The sequence below is a fragment of the Pristiophorus japonicus genome, chromosome 2 (genome assembly GCF_044704955.1).
Source record: "Pristiophorus japonicus isolate sPriJap1 chromosome 2, sPriJap1.hap1, whole genome shotgun sequence".
NCBI classification, from domain to species: domain Eukaryota; kingdom Metazoa; phylum Chordata; class Chondrichthyes; family Pristiophoridae; genus Pristiophorus; species Pristiophorus japonicus.
The window spans coordinates 43,014,163-43,040,515 of NC_091978.1; the positions used below are offsets into that span (position 1 = coordinate 43,014,163).

A 26,353-nucleotide genomic window follows, 5' to 3' on the forward strand; every position below is an offset into this window, starting at 1 on the left:
CCTCAGTAAGCTCCCCGCTGGAGTGGAGCTAATCTACAGAACAAATGGGAAACTGTTCAACCTCCGTCGCCTCCAGTCCAAATCCATCCTCTGTCACTGAATTACAGTATGCAGACGACACTGGCGTCTGCACACACTCGAAGGTCGAACTCCAAACCATCGTCAATATCTTCACTGAAGCGTACGAGAGCATGGGCCTTACACTAAGACAAAGGTCCTGTACCAACCTGCCCCGCCACAGAGTATTGCCCCCCGATTATCAAAGTCCACGACGAGGCCTTGGACAACATGGACTATTTTCCATACCTCGGGAGCCTGTTAACTAGGGCAGACGTCGAAGACGAAGTCCAACACCGCCTTCAGTGTGCCAGTGCAGCCTTCAGTCGCCTGAGGAAGAGAGCGTTTGAAGACCAAGATCTCAAACTCGGCACCAAGCTCATGGTCTAAGAGCAGTAGTGATACCTGCCCTCCTATATGCTTCAGAGACTTGGACTATGTACTGCAGGCACCTCAAAGCACTGGCAAAGGACAGGCCACATCATCTGCATGCCCGATATTAGACTCCCAAAACAAGCAGTCTACTCGGAGCTCCGACACTCAAGCGGGTTCCAGGTCGGCAGAGGAAACGTTTCAAGGACACCCTCAAAGCCTTGAAAAAATGCAACATCCCCACCGACACCTGGGAATCCCTGACCCAAGACCTCGCAAAGTGGAGGAGAAGCATCTGGGAAGGCGCCAAACACCTTGTAGTCTCTTCGCCGGGAGCTAGCGGAAGCCAAGCGCAAACAGCGGAAGTAGAACACGACAACTCAAGCACCCCACCCACCCGTCCCTCCCACCTGTGACAGAGACTATAGATCCCGCATTGGACTCATCAGTCACCTGAGAACTCATATTAGTGTGGAAGCAAGTCATCCTCGACTCTGAGGGACTGCCTAAGAAGAAGAACGGAAGGGGGGATACACAAGAGGCCGGAGTTGGAAGAACCTAGAACTCATTGGGGGGAGGGGAAGAGTTGGGGCTGTGGAAGGTTATAGAGATAAGGAGGAGTGAGGCCATAGAAAAAAGTAATCATAAGGATGAGAATTTTAAATTTGAGACTTTGGGGAGAAAGAATTCCTGCACTCAGCAATGTCAGAAATTTTTCTTTATAGGATAGAGCCCGACTTCCATTCTGTACCTCCACGCAATAGCTCAGATAAGGAGTTCATCATGTGGGAGCAGTTTTGCTCAATCGCCCTTGAGCGAGGTTCAGAGCAATATTCGCAGTTGCGTGGGAGCAGTTCACTCACCCATCATTTCCAAAGGAGAGAAAATAGACAATGACAATGAAGGGATTGGACCATTTATATTTCAAAGAAATTGCTTTTGCTCAAGGTAGTCAGTGTTCTACTGTCATTTCAAAGAATATGCAGAGACTGCCTGGTCAATATTTAATTATAGCCTGGATTTTGCGGTGGCAATATTAAATATTAAAGTGACAACAACTTCTGGAATCAGCGCATGTGCAGATAAACGTGGAAATCCAGAAGTTGCTGTCAGTCATTCCGTGCTCCGCCACAGGTTACGCTGTGGAACTCCCCAGAGCCAGCAATCAATTCAAATCATCATCATCATCATAGGCAGTCCCTCAAAGCGAGGATGACTTGCTTCCACACCAAAAAGGGATGAGTTCACAGGTGTTTCAATGAAGGACCTAATATTCCAGATCCCGAACTACATTTTGAAGGGTGGAAGATGCCTGTGCGTGGATTTTAACGTGTGGTGGCCGTTGTACACCAGCCACCACACGGGCTTGACAGAGCTAGGTCTTGGTCCAGTGGCAAGGATTACCCAAGACGACTGGAGACCAGCTCTGCTGCACGGACCTAGCACGCGCACATGTCGCAGTGTGGGCTGGCCCATGCTGCCCCTAGGCCCTCGCCTCTTCTGAGCCCCAAACTCACGCCTCTCCTAGGCCTACAAACTCTTGTCGCTCCTTCGCCCCTCCTGCTGTGCCTGCCTGCACTGCAATCAGCGATCTAGCTTCGCAACCGTCGCCCTCCTGCAGCAGCACGCGTTGCTCTCTGAAGTGGCATGCCGCCACGTGCTGCTCCCCCCAAATGCCCCGGCCTGCTGATGGTCTTGCAGGCCGGGACCGCGCCGATTTCTGGGCCGGGCAGCCACACGCTGCTCCATCCAATGGCCTTGGCCACAATCCACAGCTTCAAATCACAGCTCCTGACAAAAGTCTCCCCGATTGTGCTGGAATATCGCTGTTTAAACACCCTCCCCCTGCCATTATTTTAAGAATTACATGGCTTTTTATATAATAATTTGTTTATGATATTTCAGCTTCTACCATACTCCCATGTGTTTGTCCCAATCTTTATTTTGCTCTCTAAAATGTATAAAAAAGTTATAATCAGTGCATTTTACTTCCTGGTTTGCTGTCTGCGAGAATTCTTCAATGTGATTGGCTGCTTAGCCTGCTTGATGACATCACTGTTGCGGGACATTAAAGATTTGCTTGAATTTGCACCAAATTCAAACTAAGGTCAGGAGAGCTGAAATTCATGACACACAGAGATCATTAGATCTTTGTGGGCAACTTTCTGTGCCATTGCTTCGCCGCTGACTGCAAATTCCGGACCAATAGCTAAGGCATCACGAAAGCATGCCATGGTTGACAAGTTATCACTATTAGAATTATTATTACAGCTCAGCTTCTCTTCGGTTTTTTTTCCAGAATATTCCAGTGAATATATACATTTATGAAAACAAAAAATAGAAAAAGCTACAAATATTCAGCAGATCAGGTAGGATCTGTGAAGAAACCAAGTCAGTCAGTTGACATTTCAAGTCTAAGAGCCTATCTCAGGACAGGAAGATACTGCAAATGAATAGCATTTAAAAAAGCACAGGGAAAAGATGTTTTAAAATCATACACAGAGGAAAATAAATAAGAGTGGCCTGTGAAGTGCTTGGGTGGTGAACAGGAGATGTTTAAATGTAAATTTATTCTGGTGCACTGAAATAAGAAAAGCATATTTTAGCTGAAAATAATTTTGTCCAATGAATATCCTGAGAAATTCAACCTCCATGTCACGAGCAGAGATTAATCAGATTCAATTGAAAAGGGCAAAAATTAGACACAATACAGTTTACATGTCAGAGAGAGCGTCGCAGATACAGATTTAGAGATAATTGTGTATATTTGGTAGTACAATGTATAGTAGAGATGCTCCTTGGTTGGTGCTGAGGACTAATGGGGGAGGCAGAAGCAGTGTGTAAAGGTGACATTATATCATTGACAGGTGACTTGTAGTCTATCGTGTTTGTGGGCTTGGTCACTCTTGTTTTGCTCTTCCTTTCCTGGTGTGACTCGGGGAGTGCAGGTTGCAAAAATCAAGGGAGAGAAGTCTAGAATGAGCTGTCATGAAGAGATCCAGAGATTTAGTGCTTTTCCAGCTTCAAGCATTGTCTATATAGTAATCATTTATTCTGGCATATACCACATAAGTATTTTCTTTGATCTCTGCAGTGCCGCAATAGTAGTCAACTCTAATTGCCGAGAAGGTGCGGTGGGCCTCCTCCTGAAACCGCTGCAGTCCTTGATTGTATGATGCTTTTACGATGGTCTTGTATGGGGAATTCCAGGATTTTGATGATGATAAGATAGCAGTATATCTCCAAGTCAAGGTCCCTAACCTATTATTCCCATGTAATGCTACATCAGTACAAAAGCAAAAATACAGCGGATTCTGGGACTCAAATAAAAACAGAAAATGCTCGAAATACTCAGCAGGTCAAGCAGCATCTGTGGAGAGAGAAACAGAGTTAACGTTTCAGTTCTGAGGAGGGTCACTGACCTGAAACTTTAACTCTGTTTCTCTCTCCACGGATGCCGCCTGACCTGCTATTTCCAGCATTTTCTGTTTTTATTACTGCTATATCAGTGTCAGGGCATTGAGAGATTTAAACGCATAATCTAGGCTGACACTTCAGTGCAATGTTGAGAGAGTGCTGCACTGTTCGAAGTGCTGTCTTCAGATGAAATGTTAAAATCAGATGTTACCAGAATGACACCCAGACTTCAAGGGTCATGTTATGAGGAGAGATTACCACAAATTAGGGTTGTATTCCCTAGAATTTAGAGGGTTAACGGTGATCTGATCTAATTTTTCAAGATATTAAGGGGAACAGACAGCGTAGATGGAGAGAACCTATTTCCGCTGGTTGGAGAGTCTAGGACTAGGGGGCATCGTCTAAAAATTAGAGCCAGACCTTTCAGAAGTGAAATTAGCAAGGGGTGGTAGAAGTTTGGAACTCTCTTCCGCAAACTGCAATTGATGCTAGATCAATTATTAATTTTAAATCTCAGATTGATCGCTTTTTGTTCACCAAAGGTATCAAGGGATACGGGCTAAAGGCGGGAACTCATTGAATGGTGGAACAGGCTCAAGGGGCTGAATGGCCTCCTCCTGTTCCTATGTTCCTAAAATGAGGCCTCATTTACTCTCTCAGGTGGACTTAAAATATTCCATGGCACTATCCTAGCCAATAATTACCCCTCAACCAACACCAACAAAACATATCTGATTGATTTCAAGTGTGGTCATTCTTATGAAACGAAGGACTGGGAGCGATTGTCAATATCACTTATTTAGCAGCAGTACGAGTATGCATGGAAAGTGAGGGCCTATTTATAAGAACATAAGAAATAGGAACAGGAGTAGGCCATACGGCCTCTCGAGCCTGCTCCGCCATTCAATAAGATCATGGCTGATCTGATCATGGACTCAGCTCCACTTCCCCACCCACTCCCCATAACCCCTTATCGTTTAAGAAACTGTCTATTTCTGTCAAATTTATTCAATATCCCAGCTTCCATAGCTCTTTGAGGCAACGAATTCTACAGATTTATAGCCCTATGAGGGAAGAAATTTCTTCTCATCTCTGTTTTAAATGGGTGGCCCCTTATTCTAAGATCATGCCCTCCAGTTCGAGTCTCCCCCATCAGTGGAAACATCCTCTTTGCATCCACCTTGTCAAGCCCCCTCATAATCCTATACGTTTCGATAAAATCACCTCTCATTCTTCTGAATTCCAATGAATAGAGGCCCAACCTACTCAACCTTTCCTCATAAGTCATTCCCCTCATCCCCGGAATCAACCCAGTGAACCTTCTCCGAACTGCCTCCAAAGCAAGTATATCCTTTCGTAAATATGGAAACCAAAACTGCACGCACTATTCCAGGTATAGCCTCACCAATACCTTATATAGCTGTAGCAAGGCTGTGCTTTTACAACAGATTAACTAATCCTGTTTTAGGAGAATGGCCTTCATGATCTCATGTTTTTTCACATGGCATCTGAAGCTAGTCTGTGTGGGTTTTGCTGTAAATATGGAGCCCGCACAGAGCAAATATGCTGGATCAGCTGCCCAACGACAGTTATTGCTCCTGCTGTTGTTAAGTTAATGTAAAAGTGTCTTGCCTTACAGGATTGCATTAAAAAGCAGTTCTACAATATTGTTTGAGCGACTTGGACTTATTTATATTGTGGCCAAATTTATACAGCAGAAGCATAAAAAAAAACAATGCTGCAAGCCTGTACATTGGTAGATATTTTTATTTCACAATTTGTTAATTTGGTCCTGCTCAATATATCTTTTCCAGTGGCTGTACAAACCAATTTTGCTGATCTGTTTGGGCAGCTAAGCTGTTTTGCTTGCCAGTTGCTAGAAAGACAGCGTTTACCTCTCGCAGTTATGACCCCAATAGGTGCAAGTGAAACGTACTTCTTTACGGGATGTTGGAGCCTCCAAAGGCAGCAGTGCTGCCTCATTTCCTCAGGACATCCTAAAACGTTTCACAGCCAATTAATTACCTTTGAAATGTGATTGTTGTTTTGTTGTCAAAAGCAGTATCCAATTTGTGTACACAAAGCTCATACAACAGACAATGAGCTAAATGACCAGCTAATGTGGTGTTGGTTGTGGGATAACTGCTTGCCAGAAGACCTCTGTGCTCGCCTCCGAATAGTGCCACAGAATTTTTTACATGCATCTGAGCATGCAGATGGGGCCTTGGTTTAACATTTGATCTGAAAGATGGAACCTCCGATAGGGTGGTAACCCCCTCAATACGACACTCATGTGTCAGCCTAGATTATGTGCTCATGTCCTGGAGGGGCTTGAACCCACAACCTTCTGACTCAAGGCAAGAATCTACCACTGAGCCAAGGCTGACACAACACGACAGATAAATGGAGCAATAGTTAACAGGAATTTCTTACTCATAAGGGAAAACCATCTTCGATATAACAGTGTTAACTTACAACTTCTACTTTCTTGATGTAGTCTCCGCTTGACAGAATGGTAAATTTTCATCTCTCCCGCCTGGGAAGTAATCTGGTGGAGCAGATTCCCTGCCTGATTTTTCATTCCATTAATTTCAATCAAAATTGGGCAGATTCCACAATGGGTGAGCCAGTTACTGCTCAAGCATTAAAGACAAAAAATTACCCCTTTCGTTTTAATAAAGTATTTCCTGACTAAAAATGCCAAGACTTAAAGTTTCGTAACACATACATGGCAGAAAATATATTTCAGGCTATAACATCTGAATTTCATTTAAATTCATATACAAGGTCCTGCAAGAGATAAGAACTTATCAATTCAATAGTTATTTGCTGACCTTCCTTTTGAGCTTGCTCCACATTCAACCAGGTCAGCATCACACAGAGTGGGTGAAAGAGTTCCAGGAAAAGCCCAGCTGTCCTGCTTCTCACTGTATCTTCCTTCCTCTCAGGATCAGGAAAACATTTATCCTTCAACGCTGATCCCAAGGCACTGCAGAAAACTAAAGCAAACATTAAAAATTTTTAATGTCATACCAACTTTGTGATTTCTTTAATTTCTTTTCAGCTAATTAATTCTTAGCTTTTTTGTTTTAATTATATATATTGAAAGGATTACTTCAAATACTTTTCAACGATCTGAACCAAAGCAACATGTTCTATTGTTCAGAGATAGGGACAGAGTCAGTTTGTGGGGGAAAGACTTTCTGGAGGACAAGAACAACAATTTGCTTTTATATCTTGAACATAAAAACATCCAAAGTTGCTTCACAGAACCACAACCAGTGAATAAGTACAAAAACTAGAAATGCTCAGAAGCTATACCCCACCCTCCCCCATCCCCCCAATGAAAGTCACTTAGAGAATGTTGTGAATATCTTACAATATGATGAGTTAAGTGTCACTGCAGAATTGAGAACATTATGTTTTAGTAGTTTACAACCATTTTATTTTGAGCTATTTTAGTGGGCTTTTAAAAAATGATTTCATCCCTTCCCCATTTTGTAAGTTTATTTTCTATTAGTCCTGTAGGTTTTGATCTCCTCTTCCCCCACCCAAATTGCAGACAGGACGTGCAAGCAACCTGCTCTTTGGTTTCTGCTAATACTGCTTCCTACCCCCCTCTCACACAGTTCTCATCCCTCTGCCTCTCCATAGTGATTGTGCATTGCCAAATAAGGAAAAATATATAAGCAAGTGGAAACTGTGCACCAAAACGAATATAATTTCCCAAGTTATTGCATTTAATGTGCAAACTGGAAAAAATGAAATTATATATATTCTTAAAATATGGGCAAAACTTGTACCCTCATAGACATTAAGATCCTCCATATTTTAAATTCTGCTATTAGTTCAGCTCTCCCAATGGTTCTAGAGTGAATGTGTGCTGTGTTCTACTCAGCCATAAATATAAGGAATGTAGGTCCCATGTTTAATTCCTGATTTATGTTAAGTTACCTTATCTCAGCTGTGGCAGCAGTGGAAATGCTACAATTTGCCTCAGTATTTCCAGATAAGGGAAAGGAAAAATCAATCAATCAGGGTTCTTGCTCTGATCTCTGTCCATGACCTTGCATGTGTCAAGTGACAACAGGATAAGGCCAACAGCCGAAAGGCCATCCAATATTTACTAACTAGCTCACATATGTAAAGTGGCCAGTTAATGAGATACAACGTGCTCTCGACACCTGTGGAACTATGTCTTAACTTGAGTCAATGCCTTCAGGAGAGACTGAGGGAGAACAAAAGCTGAAAAGAAAAATCTGTTGTAACTGTGAACTATAATTTTATGCAAGCAATAATTAGAAACAATAGGCATTGCCAATTTAACTACAGGAAAAGATTACATAAATCAACGCAGCAATAAATGCTTCAAATTTCCTTCAACATACAGGACTTATTTAAATGTACAAAGAAATACTTAAAAGGAAATGAGAAGTCTCAAAATAATTATTTTTCACACTAACCCCCAGTTATATTGCAATGCTCTGAATTATTATTTGCAGTTTTAAAAGACAAAATGGTATGTTTTCCTGCTCTAACTAACTAATGTGTGCAACCTATCAGGCTATGGTTTCATATAAAGAATGTAGCTTGGGTTATAAACAAGTCCTTAAACTACCGTGTTATAACCAACACAGATTAACAAGGATTTCCAAATAAACGGATGTTGAACTGCTGCCCTCTACTGATAAAGTTTGTTAATGGATGATATGTCCTTTTTATTTAGATACCTTGATCCCAATGAATGAGAGCAATCCGTGACAACATGCAGAGACAAAGATCCTTTACAAATGGTTCACAATCACTTGGCAGTAACCCTGAAAAGAAAGAAAATCAATCATTTAAGGACCAGTTATACAGGAGAAAAATTTCTTGAAATATTTCATACAAAATCCTTTCATCGCCCAATGGTGAAATTATGCCAACAGTTTCAGGGAACTCTGCATATTTGACTTCACTAATCAATTTTGTCCTATTCTTTAAATGTCCTTCCCTCTATGTCATGCACCACAACCCGAGTGAACATGGTAAACAGGTCTCCCCAGTATCACTCCTGAATCAACTGCTAGATGGTGTGCAAGCACTGCATCTGATTTCCTGTTCCTGAAGGGAACGGTATAGCATCTGCACATCAGTCATCAAGTACAGAAATCTAGAAGGAGTCTCGGAACTATTATTACATAGCTGCAAAAGCTCTATGAAAATACCAATTAATTCAAGGCAGTTTACTAAAGTTCAATATTAGTCCAAATTAAAGAACTGCAGACTGAGGGCCCTATTTTCGCCACCATTGTAACCTTTTTTTGGTGTCCGCTGTTTTTTTTGGAGCAAACTAAAATCTGCAAGTTTCGGCAAGGTTTCTGTGCCATTGTAAACTACTTACGGCTGATTTTTTGACGTCATTGGGGGTGCTGGCTGCCGGCAGCGCCATTTCTGGCCATTTAAACAAATTTGGCCAACTAGGATTTTTTCAAAAACGGCGCTGTGCACCGTTCTGAAAAACTTTACGAGAACTTAAGAAAATCGGCGCAGAGAAGATGCCATTGTTTTAGCAGAACTGAGTTAGGTTTTGGAGGGAGGGAAGATGTCACAGCACAGCACCTTTGGGCCCGGGATAGGAGCGGCATCGAGGGCCTTTGGGCCCAGGATAGGAGTGGCACCGGTAACGGGGGGCCTTTGGGCCCAGGATAGGAGTGGCACCGGCAACAGGGGGCCTTTGGGCCCAGGATAGGAGTGGCACCGGCAACAGGGGGCCTTTGGGCCCAGGATAGGAGTGGCACCGGCAACGGGGGGCCTTTGGGCCCGGGATAGGAGCGGCACCAAGCACCGGGGACGAGGACTTTCGGCCCGGGAAAAGAGTGGCATCGGTTTGGGAGCATTGGGCACTTGAACTCTTCAGATCTTGTATGGTCAAGAATGCACAGCGTTAGTTTTTTTTAAAAACTAGCTGCTGTTTACCTGGCTTAAAAGTAAGGGTACATTTAGGGAAAACACAAAACACCAAACAGGTCTCCGTGTAGTTCAGCAATGTCGAATAAAAACTCTAACAGCATCTTCCCATAGAAGCCAATTAAATCTCCAAATAGTTAAGAACAAAAACATTGCAACAATTCTTACAGCACTTTTTGTACCTATTATATTTGCACTAAAATTCTTCCCTTCAGTCGAGAGGCTTGAGTAGTCAAAGCAGCAAACTACTCTATCACTGCTGCGAATCTGATGTGGGTGATGTGGCCAGGGACTTGCACTTGCATTCAGCATCGTCTGATTTCCCCCTCTTTCTGTTGATGGACAGGAAAATCACAGGCTAGTGAGCATACAGCAGAAAACCCTGGCACATGGCAGCAGCACGGATCAATCAATCTGCTTTGCTCTAGATGGTGTTGTTGTCGCTGTACGCATCCAAGCCATCATCATCATCAGCATAGGCAGTCCCTTGGAATCGAGAAAGACTTGCTTCCATTCTAAAAATGAGTCCTGAGGTGGCTGTACAGTCCAATACAGTCCCTGTCATAGGTGGGACAGATAATCGTTGAGGGAAAGCATGGGTGGGACAGATTTGCCATATGGCCTTTCCGCTGCCTGCGCTGGATTTCTGCATGCTCTCGGCGACGGGACTCAAGGTGCTCAGCGCCCTCCCGGATGCACTCCCTCCATTTAGGGTGGTCTTTGGCCAGGGACTCCCAGGTGTCAGTGGGGATGTTGCACTTTGTCAGGGAGGGTGTCCTTGTAATGTTTCCTCTGCCCACCTCTGGCTCGTTTACTGTGAAGGAGTTCCGAGTAGAGCACTTGCTTTGGGAGTCTCATGTCTGACATGCGGACAATGTGGACTGCCCATTCAAGCAAGTAGTCCTTAACACTCCTGACTTAATCCCTATAGATGCTGGATAGATTTTGAAGGGTCGAGGTGAGAAATTCTGCAGAGTTCTCAGCTTCTGCCCTGCTCTTGTAGTCATAGCAGTGATATGGACAGTCTTGTTAAGCTTCTGGGCAATGGTGACCTCCAAAATGTTGACAGTGGGAGACTTCGCGATGGTGGTGTCATTGAAGTTCAAAGAAAGAAAATTAAGACTTGTAACAATATTGCACCTTTCACGAGCTCAGGCTGGCCCAAAGCACTTTACAATCAACTACATACTTTTGAAGTGTAGTCACTGTTGTAATGTAGGAAAAGTGGCAGCCAATGTACACACAAACAGTAATGAAATAAATGAAGCAGATCATCTGTTTTAGGTGAAGGATAAATGTTGGCCAGAATACAGGGAGAATTCCGCTGCTGTTCTTTGAATAGTGCCTTCAGATCTTTTACGTCCATCTGAGAGTGTGAACGGAGCTTCAATTTAACGTCTCATTTGAAAGACACAAAAGTATCAACTGAGATTATATGGTCAAGTCTCTGGAATGGGGTGTGAATCCACAACCTTCTGACTCAGAAGGCGAGAACGCTACCATTGAGCCAGTGACCCCAATAAATTCAGTCAAAATTTCCCTGATCTGCATTTGCTGCATTCAAAGAAGAAAATCTGTTTGGTTGCATAAGCGTGCCAGCACTGAGCCAAGGCTGTCACATCATGGGGAGGTGGCCGGGTTTTCTCTGGTTTAAGATAGTCACTACTTGGCATTTGGCATGAATGTTCCTTGTTAATTGTCAGCCCAAGCATGGATATTATCCACGTCTTGCTATAGGTTGAAGTGGGCTGCTCAATAACAGGTAGAATAGCCTAGTGGTTATCATCATCATAGGCAGTCCCTCGAAATCGAGGAAGACTTGTTTCCAGTTTAAAAATGAGTCCAGTACGGGAATTACAGTCTCTATCACAGGTGGGACAGTCGTTGAAGGAAAGGGTGGGTGGGACTGGTTTGCCGCACGCTCTTCCCGCTGCCTGCGCTTGATTTCTGCAAGCTCTTGGCGATAAGACTCGAGGTGCTCAGCACCCTCCCGGATGCACTTCCTCCACTTAGGACGGTCTTTGGCCAGGGTCTCCCATGTGTCGGTGGGGATGTTGCATGTTATCAAGGAGGCTTTGAGGGTGTCCTTGTAACGTTTCCTCTACCCACCTTGGGCTCGCTTGCCGTGTAGGAGTTCCGAGTAGAGCGTTTGCTTTAGGAGTCTTGTGTCAGGCATGCGAGCAATGTGGCCTGCCCAGCAGAGCTGGTCGAGTGCGGTCAGTGCTTCGATGCTGGGGATGTTGGCCTAGTCAAGGACCCTAACATTGGTGCGTCTGCCCTCCCAGGGGATTTGCAGGATCTTGCACTAGTAACCCAGAGATTGTAAGTTCAAATCCCACGATGGCGATTAAATTGAATATAATTAAACCCCCCCACCACACACACACACACACAGGAGAGAGAACATAGGTCAATTAAACCCCACACATACTATCACAGGAGAGAAATTCATTTTTTTCAGAGAGCTGTGGATGCTCAGTCGTTGACAATATTCAAGACGGAGATCGACAGATGTTTGGATACTAAGGGAATCAAGGAATAGGGGCATAGTGCGGGAAGGTAGAGTTGAGGTAAAAGATCAGCTATGACCTTACTGAATGGCGGAGCAGGCTTGAAGGGCTGAATGGCCTACTGCTGCTCCTAATTCTTATGTTCTTATGTCCTTATTGCTAAAGGAATTGTGAATGCAGCTGAACACTGTGGAATATAGTGACCCCTGGTGGAAAATAGATGTACCCAGGGACATCATACCAGAGCAGAACAGGATCAGGCTCATTCCCCCCGACCCCCAGCACCACGTGGATCACTGTTCTGGCTCATATTTCAGCAAAAGTCGTTGCCTTCACGAATGGAGAAACAATGAGAAAATTGAAAAAGAAACACAAAGGGGAACAGAAGAAAAGAGATCAAGAGATCAAGAGTCTATATACTTGCACTGTTCGAAAAAGTGATCAAAACTTATTCCCTAGTCGTTTCTAGTTGAAAATTCCGGTCACAGCCTTAAATCACAAAGATGACAGAAGAAACCAAAAAGAGTTGATTACTACTCAAATTTGAACTGGCTATTGATTCTGGTCCTTGTTATGCAGTATGCTCTAAATTAGTGCATGTGTAGCATGCAAATATTAATTGCACTTGGCTCAAACCATTTCTTTATTTAAATATTTCAAAAATAGAACAAATCTTACACTATATAGCACATTTAAAATGTCACAAAGCATTTCTTGAATAGCAGGAAGAGGAAGAAAATACCAAATCAGGGGAGAGGGTTTATGAAGAGTGGCTGTAAGCAAAAAGGTGGGTTTTAAGGAGAGAAGAGAAAAAGGCAGAGGAGTTTAGGGGTGGGATGTCAGAGAGCTCAATGTGTAAGCAACTTCAAGCTCTACCATCAATGGTGGGGCAAAGAAAAGGTTGGGGAAGTCTATCGGAGGCCAGAGATGTAAGACCAAGAGATTGCAGGTAGGGTGGAGTAAGGCTATGGAGAAATTTGAAGATGAGCACCAGGATTTTGCCAAATTTAAAATCTGCTGCCAATTTTTTATAACTGTTAGGCACACTGCTTTAATATAGTATTGAAACTTACACTTGTATAAAATCTTGTTTAACATACTAGAGAGAATAAAATGTGCATATTTCTTATGGAACTTCAATCAGATTAAAAGAGACAAGGGAGAATAATTTACACCACTAAACCCTTGTGGAATATTGAAACCAATTTAAAGTTGCAAGAAAAAGCTATTCATTAAACAACGACTGGAATTTTCTATAGAAACAAATGAATGATTGCAGCTATCAGTCCACACAAATGACATTCTCTTGCGACCAAAGGACAACTTTCCTTTGTCCTTTTGCTGTCAGATATAATGAAAGTTTCCACAGACGTATATCCTGTACAAAGAAAATTCATCTCATACAGGATGGTGAGCACATGTCCTTCCCTCAAAAATAATATATATTAAAAAAAACCTTGAATTTCACATCCAGAATAAAACATTTTCAGAGCATTACTTTGTGTGATGCATTTTTTGGCCATACAGTGGCACTAAAAACCTCAGAATGCTGCCACTATATAACCAATTTATTCTTTCAAAATAAAAATAAAAAGTATTATTTTAGAAACCAATGATCATAGCATACTTTGAGAAACTGGTATTTATGAAAGCTATATTTTCCTGGATTTTTAAAAAACTTTTTTTTGGTTAACCAGAATCAAGTTCAATTACTCTTTTAAAGCATTTACAGCCTATAACAATTATTCTGGCATATTCAAAATGCATAATCTTACCCTTCCCCCACCCTGCTCCTCTTGAAGGTGGTGATTTATGCCGGGATTCAGTTCCATGCACAATGTCAACTCTGATACCCTGCTCAAATGGGCACTCTTCAACTGAGAGTTTTGATAAACAATGTCATCAGACGGTTTGTCGAATGAGACAGCATAGATCAATTCCCTCTCACCAGCTCAAGGTAACTGAGACTCTGAAGCCAATTCTAGCACCCGAACTAAGATCAGTTAATTCTACAGGTGCAAAATGGGCAGCTGTATGTTGAATTTCTCCGCCAAGGAAACCATGGTGTTCCTCAGATATAATGGGTACGTGGTAAAGTGAAACCTAAATAGCTTAATGAAAATTGCCCTCAAAGATAAATATTTCACTAGGTTTAAAGCAAATAATTATCAAGAGAGTAGACAGGAGTATGATACGTATGAAGATATGTGAAGCCGCTTTTAGAAATGGCAAAAAGGAACTTAAAAAAAAAGGATTATGAGTAGGTGTAGCCATGATGGTAATTACCTGGAAGAGAATCAGTAAAGTTGTAAGTCAGAAAATAATTAAGGATCTCACAGACCTTTTCAGAGGTTTAACAAGGCACTAAATATGAGGATCAGAATATGACTGAAGTTCTAAACAGATACTATGCATCTATTTTCACTACTGAAGATGATTCTAGTGTCATTGGTATTGAATGGGGGGGCTCCTAAAATTGATTCGATAGAAGTAAATACTGAAATGGTTTTAGATAGGATTAAGCCACTCAAAGCTATCAGTTACTGGACTTGATATTACTTACTTCCAGAGTGCTGAAGGAAATGGGAGATGTATTATGTGAGCAACTGTTTCATATATTTACTAGCTCATTGGAAGTAACCCCAGCTTCAATGAACTGAAAGGAAGCTCAGGTAACCCCAATAGTTAAGACGGCAAATAATTCAGATCCTGGGAATTATAGCCCTGCTTGTTTGAAGTCAGTTGTTGGAAAGATGCAGGAAAATATTTAAAACAAATGGGATTTATGTTAATCTGGAGAGGCTGTGATTTAGTAGAGAATCTCAGCATGGTTTTCATAATGGAGGTCCTGCCTCATGAACCAGATTGAGTTTTTTGAGGAAGCACCACATTATTGGGCGGTGGCAGTCTGAGTCGCGTTTTATAGTGATTTCCAGAAAATCTTCAGTCAAGTACTGCGTAGATGGCTATTGGGGAAAGATTTCAACATATGGGATTGGCTTTCAGATATTATGGTGAATAGCAAACTGGTTGCAATCTCGCAGTTCAGAGTCATCATTAGTGGGAGTAGATCTGAATGGGGCCAGGACACAAGTGGAACCTTGCAAGACTCCATGTTGAATTCATTGTTGTTCTGCATCTTCATAAGTGATTTTGATGAGGAAATCAATGGAACTATTCACAAGTTTGCAGATCACACAAAAAATCTACATGCGATTTGGAATTTAGATCAAACAAACAGATTACAGGACAATTTAAATAAGTCTGGTGTGGGACAGATGTCCCGCAATATAGACAAATGCATTAAAATGAAAGAAAAGGACTTTTATTTATACTTTTGTGGCCTCAGGACATCCCAAAGGGCTTTACCAGCAATTATGTATTTTTTTGATTGATCCACTATAGTTATGTAGGGGAACATGGCAGACAATTTGCACACAGCAATATCCCACAAACTGCAATGAGGCAATATGAGCAGATAATCAGTTTAGTGGTGTTGTTTTGAGGGATAAATATTGGCCTGGATGGAATTACCCTGCTATTCTTCAAATAGTGCCATGGGATCTTTTACAGCCAATAAGAGGGCACACAGCTGCTGATGGTGAGGTGAAGGGGCAGGGGGAACACATAAAAGGCCAAAGTCAGAGGAACTGAATTTGGTTGGGATGAGCGTGGGTGGGGTTGTAGGGCTGCAGGATGATACAGAGATAGGGTAGGACGAGATCATGAAAGGATTTAAACACACGGTTGAGAATTTTGAATTTTAAATTTTAAGCGTGTCTGGAACAGAAGCCAACATACATCAAGAAAGCTCTGCAAATGCATGGATAGTCTAATATAAATAATGTAAATGCAGTACCTGGCTGGCTGCAATCCTTACTGCAACTATTGTCTTGAGACCCATAGCTGCAATATAAATGCAGCATCAGGAGAGTACATTATCTAGCAACATCTGAAGAGAAGATAAAATTATTGGCTTATCAGAGTGAAGATTGAAGAGCGAGGACCACAGATTACATGCTATGAAGAAAGGCAGTAATAACAGGTCTCATGCGAGACGGTCATTACAAAGGATCCACCACAATTAAAACCCAGAGTTGCCCATGCAGCCGCAGTAAAAAGCAAAGAGAGTCAATCTGATCAAAGCACACAACAGACCATTGCACATAATGACACTGATGAAGAGCAGCACAAGTAGTTAATTAACTAAAACTATAAAATAATCTCAAGCAAACTTGAAAATGTTCAAAGAAGCTTCCACTCTACGGGCCCAAGTTTCCGCCCTCTGGAAAAACGGCGCATCTCGATAAGGTGCGCCGACTTTCTGAAAGAAAAAGGAAGCCGAAAACTTACCTTGTGACTCTCCGGTCTTCTCAGGACGTCTTCATGCTCAGCATGGCGCAGCACAAGAGGTCGGGGGCGGTGCCAGGTCCCGGCGCTGAAAACAGTACCGGGACCTCTGCACATGCGTGCTAGAGTGTGGGCTCCAGGCCCCTGAGGCTGTGTGGGAGGGGCCCGACCCTAGCCCTGGCCGAATGGGCTCACCGGTCGAAGATCGGGACTCAGACCTCCCTCCCGTTCAGCTTCCTCCCTCCCTCCCATTCAGCCTTCCCCCCCCCCACCCCACTCTTCTCTACCCCCTTCTCTCTCCCCCGCCCCTCGGCGGGGCCCGCCCGGCATCTCGCTGGGGGCGGGCCCGCCCGAAGTATCCGCGGCGGCCCAGCCCGTTCAGCCTCTCCCCCCTCCTCCCTTCCTCCCTCCTCTCTCCCCCTCCTCGCTGTCAGAAACACAGACACTGACAGAGACATTGACAGAGAGAGAGAGAGAAAGAGAGAGAGAGAGAGAAAGAGAAAGAGAAAGAGAGAGAGAGAGAGAGAAAGAGAAAGAGAAAAAGAGAGAGAGCGACTGCGGGGTGGGCAGGTGGAGGGCTCCCAGTGCTGCAATAGATGAGTAGAAATAATTTTTTATTTATTGATTGATTTTGTTTTTATTTATTCTTTGATTGATTTATTGGTTGATTTATTTATTTATCATTTATTATTGATGATGGCACTTTATTTGTAAAAGTGAAGTGTTTAATATTTGTAAACTTCCCTCCCCCCACCATCTTTCGTTCCCTACGCCTGATTTAAGTGTGTAGGCAAGGTTTTTCTGAGCGTACAAAAATCTACACTTACTCCATTCTAAGTTAGTTTGGAGTAAGTTTTCGCTGCCTAAACTTACAAAACAGGCGTAAGTGGCTGGACACGGCCCTTTTGAAAAAAAAAATCTGTTCTAAAATGAAACTATTCTAACTGACTAGAACTGGAGCAAACGAAATGCCGAGAATTGCAATTTCTAAGATGCTCCATTCTAAACTAGTTGCTCCAGCAACTCGGGCCGAAACTTGAGCCCTACACTTCTAGGCCCCAAGTTTCGTCCCGCGGCGAAAACGGCGCACCTCCGAGCTGGGCGCCTGTTTTTCGCACCGAAAACTGCGCCTAAAAAAAAAGTCCGATATTCTCGAGCTCCGAGCTCGATCTCTGCTTGGCGCGGCGCGCTCTTCGCAGCAGGGGGCGGAGCCTAACACTCACGCCGATTTTCTAAGTAGCAGGGGGCAGGTACAATTTAAATTAGCCTTCGTGGTGCCGGCAACCCTGCACGTGTGCGTTGGAGTGTGCGTGCACGCGCAGTCTCACACAAACATTGGCACTCGGCCATTGTTAAAAATACTGCAGAAAAAGTGAAGATTTGTTTCTTGGACCCCTGCAAAGGCTTGTAATTTAATTTTTTTTGATATTTCTGTGTGTGAGGGAGTGCTTTTAGCAGCACTGCTGAATAAATCACCTGCTGAAATCAGTGAGTTTAGCTTTTCACTGCTAAACTTGCAGAACCGGTGCTGCATTGGTGCATGCGAATTAAGGCCTGTGTGTTTGGAGAAATAAGAGTGCCAATTCAACTTTGCAATAATACATGGTGTTGACAATTCAGCACCCATTCTGCAAATTTAAATATAAAACTGTCGATGTGGCTGCCTCTCCCTGTCCAAATGGCCTCAGTCCCCCTCACAGCTCGAAGGCTGCTGCTGTATCTTCGGCTGCCGTTGAGCCACTGGCGCCGCCCCTAAAGCGTGGCTGAATGGCCTCACGTCCGTCCGCTGCTGATGCTTTGGCTGCCGGCCAGCCACTGACGCCGCCCCTAAAGCGTGGCTGAATGGCCTCAAGAACCTTAATGAGCTGCGTGTGTCCTGCGTTGATTCTTTGGCTGCCGGCCAGCCACTGACGCCGCTGCTATCTCATGGCCGAATGGCCTCACATCGGTCCGCTGATTCTTCGGCTGCCGGCCAGCCACTGACGCCGCTGATATGTCATGGCCGAATGGCCTCGGGTCCGTCCGGTGCTGCTTCTTCGCCAGCCACGAAGAGAATGAAGGCCTGCCTCAAGCACTGCAGCTCAGCTCGAAGCTTGCTGCCGCTGCCGTCGAGACACTGACGCCACACCCCTGCCTGTCTCCAACATGAAAGGCCTGCCTGAAGCACAGCAGCTCGAAGGCTGATGCTATTTCACACAGGTAGGAACATGGTTTATTTAATCTTTTCTTTGCTTATAAATTTTTATTCAGGTTGGATTTATTTGTATAATATTTGTATAAGTATAACTAAGGATTGATTGTAGAATTTAATGACTTCCCTTCCCCCCCCTCCCCCCCCCATCTCGTTCCCTACGCCTAATTTGTAACCTACGCCTGATTTTCTAAAGTGTAGACAAGGTTTTTTCGAGCGTACAAAAATCTTCACTTGCTCCATTCTAAGTTAGTTTGGAGTAAGTTTTCACTCACGAAACTTTGAAATCAGGCGTAAGTGGCCGGACATGCCCCCTTTTGAAAAAAAAATTCTGTTCCAAAGTGAAACTGTTCTAACTGACTAGAACTGGAGCAAACTAAATGTCGAGAATTCCGATTTCTAAGATACTCCGTTATACACCAGTTGCTCCTAAAAATCAGGAGCAAATCATGTGGAAACTTGGGGCCCTAGAGTTGGAAAATATTAAACTGTTTCGTTTTTTTAAAAAAAAAGAAAACCAACAGCAATTCACACAGATGGTTATTGAATGACTACAGATCACCAGCTAGCATTGGTACGGATGCAAATGTTCCTTCTGTGCTGCAAATTCTTAGATTTAATGTGCTACCAATGAGAACACTACCAGATCAAGTCTTTATATAAAACAGAGTCAGCAAAATCACCTAGCCATTAATTAAACAATTTTCTTAAAAGAACCGTGCTCCAGGTGATTTCCCCTCTGGGATGACAGCAATCTCCAAATTGTACATGGAAGTTAAATCTAGTACTTTGCATTGGTCTTCAAAAAATAGGATACTGCCAATGTCTCAGGAAAGGAGGAAGGGCTAAATAAATTGGGTAATAAAAAAGACAAAAAAGTGACTTAAAAAGGTTGCCATGCCAGCATTCAAAGTAGAAAAGCCACCCAGTCCAGATGGGAAGGATCCTAGGTTACTGAGGGAAGCAAAGGTGGAAATCTTTCAATCTTTCTAGGATATGAGTAGTGCCAGAGGAGTTGCAATGTTACACCACTGTTCAAAAAAGGGGAGAGAAATAAACCAGCTAACCTCAGGCCAGTCAGCCTAGCATCAGTGGTGGGGGGAAACAATCACTTGGAAAAACATGGGCTAATAAATGACAACCAACACAAATTTGTTAAAGGTAAATCATGTCTGACTAAATTGATTGGGTTCTTCAATGAAATAACAGAGAGGACTGGTGAAGGTAGTTCAGTTAATGTTGTGTATATGAACTTTCAAAAGGTGTTTGATAAAGTGTCACATAATAGGCATTAGCAACATTGATTAGAGGGACAATGGCAGCACAGATTCAAAATTGACTGAGACGGAAAGCAGAGAGTAGTGGTAAATGATTGTTTTTCAGACAGGAGGGGAGTATACAGTGGTGTCTCCAGAGGGTCGGTATTCGGGCCACTGCTCTTTTTGATATACATTAATGATCAGGCAATATAAACTAAAGGGTTAGGGTTAGGGTGCAATATTAAAGGAGTTATGGGAATAGTAAGACCTGGGGTTTCATACATACAAATCTTTGAAGGTGGCAGGGCAAGTTGCTGTTAAAAAAGCACGCTGAATCCTTGGCTTTATAGATAGAGGCATGGGGGGTGAAATTGCCCTGCACCCCGATTGGGGGCGGCAACCAGCTGGGATCGGGACTTTCTTGCACACTCCACTTCCTTTAGAGGCAGTTCCCAGGGTGCTACTGGGGTGAGGGCTGACGCACTTCAACGGCCCTCCCCTTTCGCTTAAAAGGGAGGGCCAATGCGCACTCTGCAAGGTCTCTGATGGCCTCCACTAGGCCAACAGGGCAGCGTGAAACCGGCCTGCAGCATGGCACCCAAAACGGAGTGCCGGGTTGCAGTATGGCAGCCTGGCCCACGCTAGGGAGCATATACAAGAGTCGGCAAACCAGTAAAGATGGCGGCGCGGGGCGCTGCGCCCTCCCCTTTTAGTCCTGCCCGCGCCAGCCTCATGGGCCGTGGGACAGTTTTCTCCGTGGGGCGGCAAGGAGGCGGCGCAGAGTTGCTGGGCACGGCCCGGAGCACTACCCACAGGGCATGGACATGGCAGCGCCCCCACAAACTCCCGGGTGCGCCCCTCTCTTCCTCCCGGGCAAAAACTCTCTTCTGCCCCGTAGTGACCTCTGGAGGCACTAACGGGCCTCTAAAAAGGGGGCAACTCGGGATGGGCAATAAATGCTAGTGACATTCTTATCCCGGGAATTTTTTTAAAATTCTGGGCATCACATTTTAGGAAGGATGTTAAGGTCTTGGAGAGGGTGCAGAGGAAATTTACTATAATGGTACCAGGGATGAAGGACTTCAGTTATGTGGAGAGACGAGAGAAACTGGGATTGGTTTCCTTACAACAGAAAAGGTCAAAGGGAAATTTTCAACGGGAAGTGTTCAAAATTATGAGGGGTTTTGATGGGAGTAAATAAGGAGAAACTGTTTCCACTGGTAGGAGGGTCGGCAACCAGAGGACACAGATTAAATATAATTGGCAAACGAACCAGAAGTGAGAACAGGTGAATTTTTTTAATGCAACAAGTTGTTCTGATCTGGAATGCCCTGCCTGAAAGGGTGGTGGAAGCAGATTCAATAGTAATTTTCAAAAAGGAATTGGATATAAACTTGAAACCAAAACATTTGCAAGGCTATGGGGAATGAACAGAGGAGTGGAACTAATTAGATAGTTCTTTCAAAGAGCCGCACAGGCACAAATGGCTGAATGGCCTGTGCTGTATGATTCTATGATTTTACAGGGGTATACTCGGCTATTTGGCCCTTTGAGCCTGCTCTGCAATTTTGTTGGCCTGAAAGTTTGAACAAAAAAAGGGGAGAATGTAATTCAGGAGTATAAAATAGATTACCGTTTTGAAAATATTATACTATTTATTTTAAAGAGTAAGGACCACAGATCTCCTGGAAATTCATGCAATACCAGACAATATAGAGTGCTACTACATTAATGGTTTCGACAAGGGGATTAAATGTAGTATCTCCAAATTTGCAGATGACACTAAGTTGCGTGGCAGTGTGAGCTGCGAGGAGGATACTATGAGGCTGCAGAGTGACTTGGATAGGTTAGGTGAATGGGCAAATGCATGGCAGATGAAGTATAATGTGGATAAATGTGAGGTTATCCACTTTGGTGGTAAAAACAGAGAGACAGACTATTATCTGAATGGTGACAGATTAGGAAAAGGGGAGGTGCAACGAGACCTGGGTGTCATGGTACATCAGTCATTGAAGGTTGGCATGCAGGTACAGCAGGCGGTTAAGCAAGCAAATGGCATGTTGGCCTTCATAGCGAGGGGATTTGAGTATAGGGGCAGGGAGGTGTTACTACAGTTGTACAGGGCCTTGGGGAGGCCACACCTGGAGTATTGTGTACAGTTTTGGTCTCCTAACTTGAGGAAGGACATTCTTGCTATTGATGGAGTGCAGCGATTCCCGGGATGGCGGGACTGACATATCAAGAAAGATTGGATCAACTGGGCTTGTATTCATTGGATTTCAGAAGAATGAGAGGGGATCTCATAGAAACATTTAAAATTCAGACGGGTTTAGACAGGTTAGATGCAGGAAGAATGTTGCCAATGTTGGGGAAGTCCAGAACCGGGGTCACAGTCTAAGGATAAGGGGTAACCCAATTAGACCGAGATGAGGAGAAACTTCTTCACCCAGAGAGTGGTAAACCTGTGGAATTCTCTACCACAGAAAGTTGTTGAGGCCAATTCACTAAATAGATTCAAAAAGGAGTTAGATGTAGTCCTTACTACTAGGGGGATCAAGGGGTATGGCGAGAAAGCAGGAATGGGGTACTCAAGTTGCATGTTCAGCCATGAACTCATTGAATGGCTGTGCAGGCTCGAAGGGCCGAATGGCCTACTCCTGCACCTATTTTCTATGTTTTTACTTATGATACATATATAGCACTGCATCAGGCAGAAATACACTCTGAAGGCAATATTCTGTAGTCAAGCTTACCTTTGTAACATGCTTCATGTAGTACTTGGATAAGTAGTACAGTAATTTGGGCTTTGCACTGGTCCAGCGTTCCAATAGCATGTTGAGAGCTGCCATAAGAAAGCCATGGTTGGAAGTAGAATCGATCACTCAGGTGAGTTGCAAAGGCTTTCCACATCATGGCTTTGTATTTAGAAAACAGCAGAACTTTTCCTTCACAGTGCGAAGAGTCCTGCCAACGTACAGATTTTCTCCTCATAGGGAAAACTATAGGATTTCTATTTATTTCATCATTTTGTTTACCTTCTAAGCCTTGTTGAAGGTTGTTTTCTGCTGAAAAGATAGTGTGTTGCAATTGCAGGTCTTCTGCTTCAGTTTCCTGTGGTTTATCAGGCTTGGGTCTGTTTAGAACATGTTGCCACAGCATGTTGGAGGTAACAAGACCATCAACAATATGGTTCAGAAGCACTTCATCTTCCATGCAGAATTCTTGAATGGAGTTCTTACAGCTACAGGGCTCCAATTCTTCTTGTTTGTCCCCTAATTTTGATCGACATAGGCTAGTTTTTATTTCTTCACCACAAAAAATATTATGACTACTTGTAAATCTCTGAAGAAAAGGCATTTTTATATTTTCCCAATCCACAGCTGTGAGGTTATTATTACTCACAGTTGAAAGAAATGTTTTATTTGTCGTGATGACTTTGTAGAAACATTGGGATGCTATTCTTCCCCTTTCATTGGCTAAAATCCTCAACACTCTTTCTATCAGGAATGGTTCAATTTTCCAGTTCCCACTCGTTCTACACAATTTTACTTTCAGTCTTTGAGACAATAAATCAGATTCATTAACATTAATTTCAACACAATTCTTCAGTTCAAGATATGACTGATGTATATTCGATTCTGATACAATGCTGTTGAATATTTCCAGACCACGGAAAAATTCCCAAAACGATTCTGAGGGCACACTATAAGGTTCAGCATATGCTAAAGTACAAAGTACTGAAGAAATATATTGCTCCATGAGCAAAACAGCATATATGCCCAACAATGTCAAAGCCTGCTTCATACAGTTAAAGGTTTCCTTCATGTGTATCAGCTGACAATTTAACCAAGGATCATTCTTAATTTTTTCACCAAGGCATTTCCAGTGGCATGTATGGCATCTCAGTTCTTCACATAGACGCCCAACTTTCTTGATAGATGTGACACTTGAATGATCAATGCCCAGCTTTACTTTATTGGCCATTTCTTGCTCTTGAATCAGCAATTCTGTCAGTTTTCTTACAAATTTAGATGCTCCTCTTACACTTATAGCATACGCTTTATTAAGAAGAATACAAGATCTGCGTTCCAACAGTATCTGAAGCTTCGCATAATTGTTTGCCAAGCTTGATATAGCCTGATGATACTGGAAATCAGCCGTGCCTTGAATATCCATGGGCAATGATTTTACATGACCGTGAAATAAAGCACCTTTTAGACTTCGTTGCAGCTGGCAACATTTACCTAGATCAAAGGCAATCTGTTCTGCCTCAGGCAGTCTCCCTGAAGGAAATCTGTTATCCACATCTAAAGATAGCAATGAATCATCACTATCTGTATCTGAATAACTGTCTTCTGCTTGATGCTTAGTCATTAACCATCTCCAGCTAGGTTGAAGCCTATTCCACAGTAGAGTTTCAGCATGCTGCAGAGATTTTGCAAAACTGTTTGGTGGTCCTAAACATGGAAATACAGAATAATTCAGATAATGCAAGACAGGTGACATACATCTTTTAATAGTATTACATTAGACACACAGTTCATCCAAGTATTTAACAAAGTTCATCCAAGTATTTAACAAAGCAAGAGGAGCAATCTTAAAATTAGATCTGGTTCATTTAGGAGTGAAATCAGGAAGCACTTTTTGGAACTCTGGAATAACCTCCTTCAAAAGGCTGGTTCAACTGAAATGTTCACACTGTATTAGTAATTAGTTGTGCTGGAGGACAGGAGGGTTTGCAATGTTTTGGAAAGGGGAAAGGGATAAACCAAGAAACTTTACAGGCCAGTCAGCCTAACACCGGAGGTGGGGAAGTTATTGGAAACCATTATCGGGGACAAAATAAACTTTCATTTGGAAAGGCATGGGTTAATCAAGAAGAGCCAGTATAGATTTGTTAGTGAATATACAGCACAGAAACAGACCATTCAGCCCAACCAGTCAATGCCGCGACTATGCTCCACTCAATCCTCCTCCCATCCTTCCTCAGCTAATTATCTGGATAACCCGCTATTCCCTTTTCCCTAATATTCTTATCTAGCTGTCCCTTAAATGCATCTATACTATTCGCCTCAACTACTCCCTGTGGTAGCGAGTTCCACATTCTCACCACTCTGAGTAAAGAAATTTCTTTTGAATTCCCTATTTGATTTCTTGGTGACGATCTTATGTTGATGGCCACCAGTTATGCTCTTTCTCATAAGTGGAAATGCTCTCTCTGTATCCACTCTATCTAAACATTTCATCATTTTCAAGACCGCTATTAGATCACCCCTCAACCTTCACTTTTCAAGAGAAAAGAGACTCAGGCTGTTCATACTTCAAGGGAAATCATGTCTGACAAACTTGACTGAATTCTTTGATGAAGTAACAGAGAAGGTTAATCAAGGTAGTGCAATGTCCCAACGGATTGGAAGGTAGCAAATGTAACACCGCTATTCAAAAAAGGAGAGAGAGAGAGAAAACAGGGAACTAGAGGCCTGACATCAGTCGTCGGGAAAATACTGGAATCCATTGTTAAGGAAGTGGTATCAGGGCACTTAGAAAATCCTAATATAATTAAACAGAGTCAACATGATTTTATGAAAGGGAAATCATGTTTGACAAATTTTTTGAGGATGTAACTAACAGGGTAGATAAAAGGGAACCAGTGGATGTAGAAAACAGGTTGAACCTCCCTTATTCGGAACCTAGCCTGTTCTAGATAAGGGATTTTTCCGAACGAGGGGTGGTCACGTTAAATTGGATGGCACAGGTACTGAGCAAGGGGATATCGGGGTTGGCTGGCTTGAGGCTGGGAGTGCGGCAGAGAGATCATGGGTTGGGGTGGATGGGTGGGGGGGGCAGTGCATCGCGAGGTCAGGTCAGCGATTGTGGGAGTCAGCAGCGAGGAAGGACTTCAATTTGTTCATGTCGGAGTTTTGTGCATGCGCCACCCGGTGGCCGGGAATGGTTCTGGATGAAGGGTGGTTCTGGATAAGGGAGTTCTGGATAAGGGAGTTCTGGATAAGGGAGATTCAACCTTAGTACTAGGGGGATCAAGGGGTATGGCGAGAAAGCAGAAATGGGGTACTGAAGTTGCATGTTCAGCCATGAACTCATTGAATGGCGATGCAGGCTCGAAGGGCCGAATGGCCTACTCTTGCACCTATTTTCTATGTTTCTATGTTTCTAACCTGTATTTGGATTTCCAAAAGGCAATCGTTAAGGTGCCACATAAAAGGTTATTACACAAGACAAGGGCTCAT

At 43.3% G+C, this 26,353-nt stretch overlaps 1 protein-coding gene across 6 annotated transcripts in view; it reads right to left on the reverse strand.

Annotated features, from left to right (window-relative positions):
- Window positions 1-26,353, reverse strand: part of ccdc142 (coiled-coil domain containing 142) — a 192,698-nt gene that overhangs the window by 95,984 nt on the left and 70,361 nt on the right. For 4 of the 6 annotated variants that reach the window (XM_070866893.1, XM_070866895.1, XM_070866892.1 and 1 more), the window contains 3 exons: window positions 22,859-24,562; window positions 8,577-8,663; window positions 6,681-6,845 (listed from right to left, as the gene is read on the reverse strand). In XM_070866893.1, coding sequence (XP_070722994.1) covers window positions 6,681-6,845; window positions 8,577-8,663; window positions 22,859-24,562 — 1,956 coding nt within the window. The remainder of the gene's footprint in view (window positions 1-6,680; window positions 6,846-8,576; window positions 8,664-22,858; window positions 24,563-26,353) is intronic. The other 2 variants (XM_070866897.1, XM_070866896.1) reach the window with 2 other exon arrangements.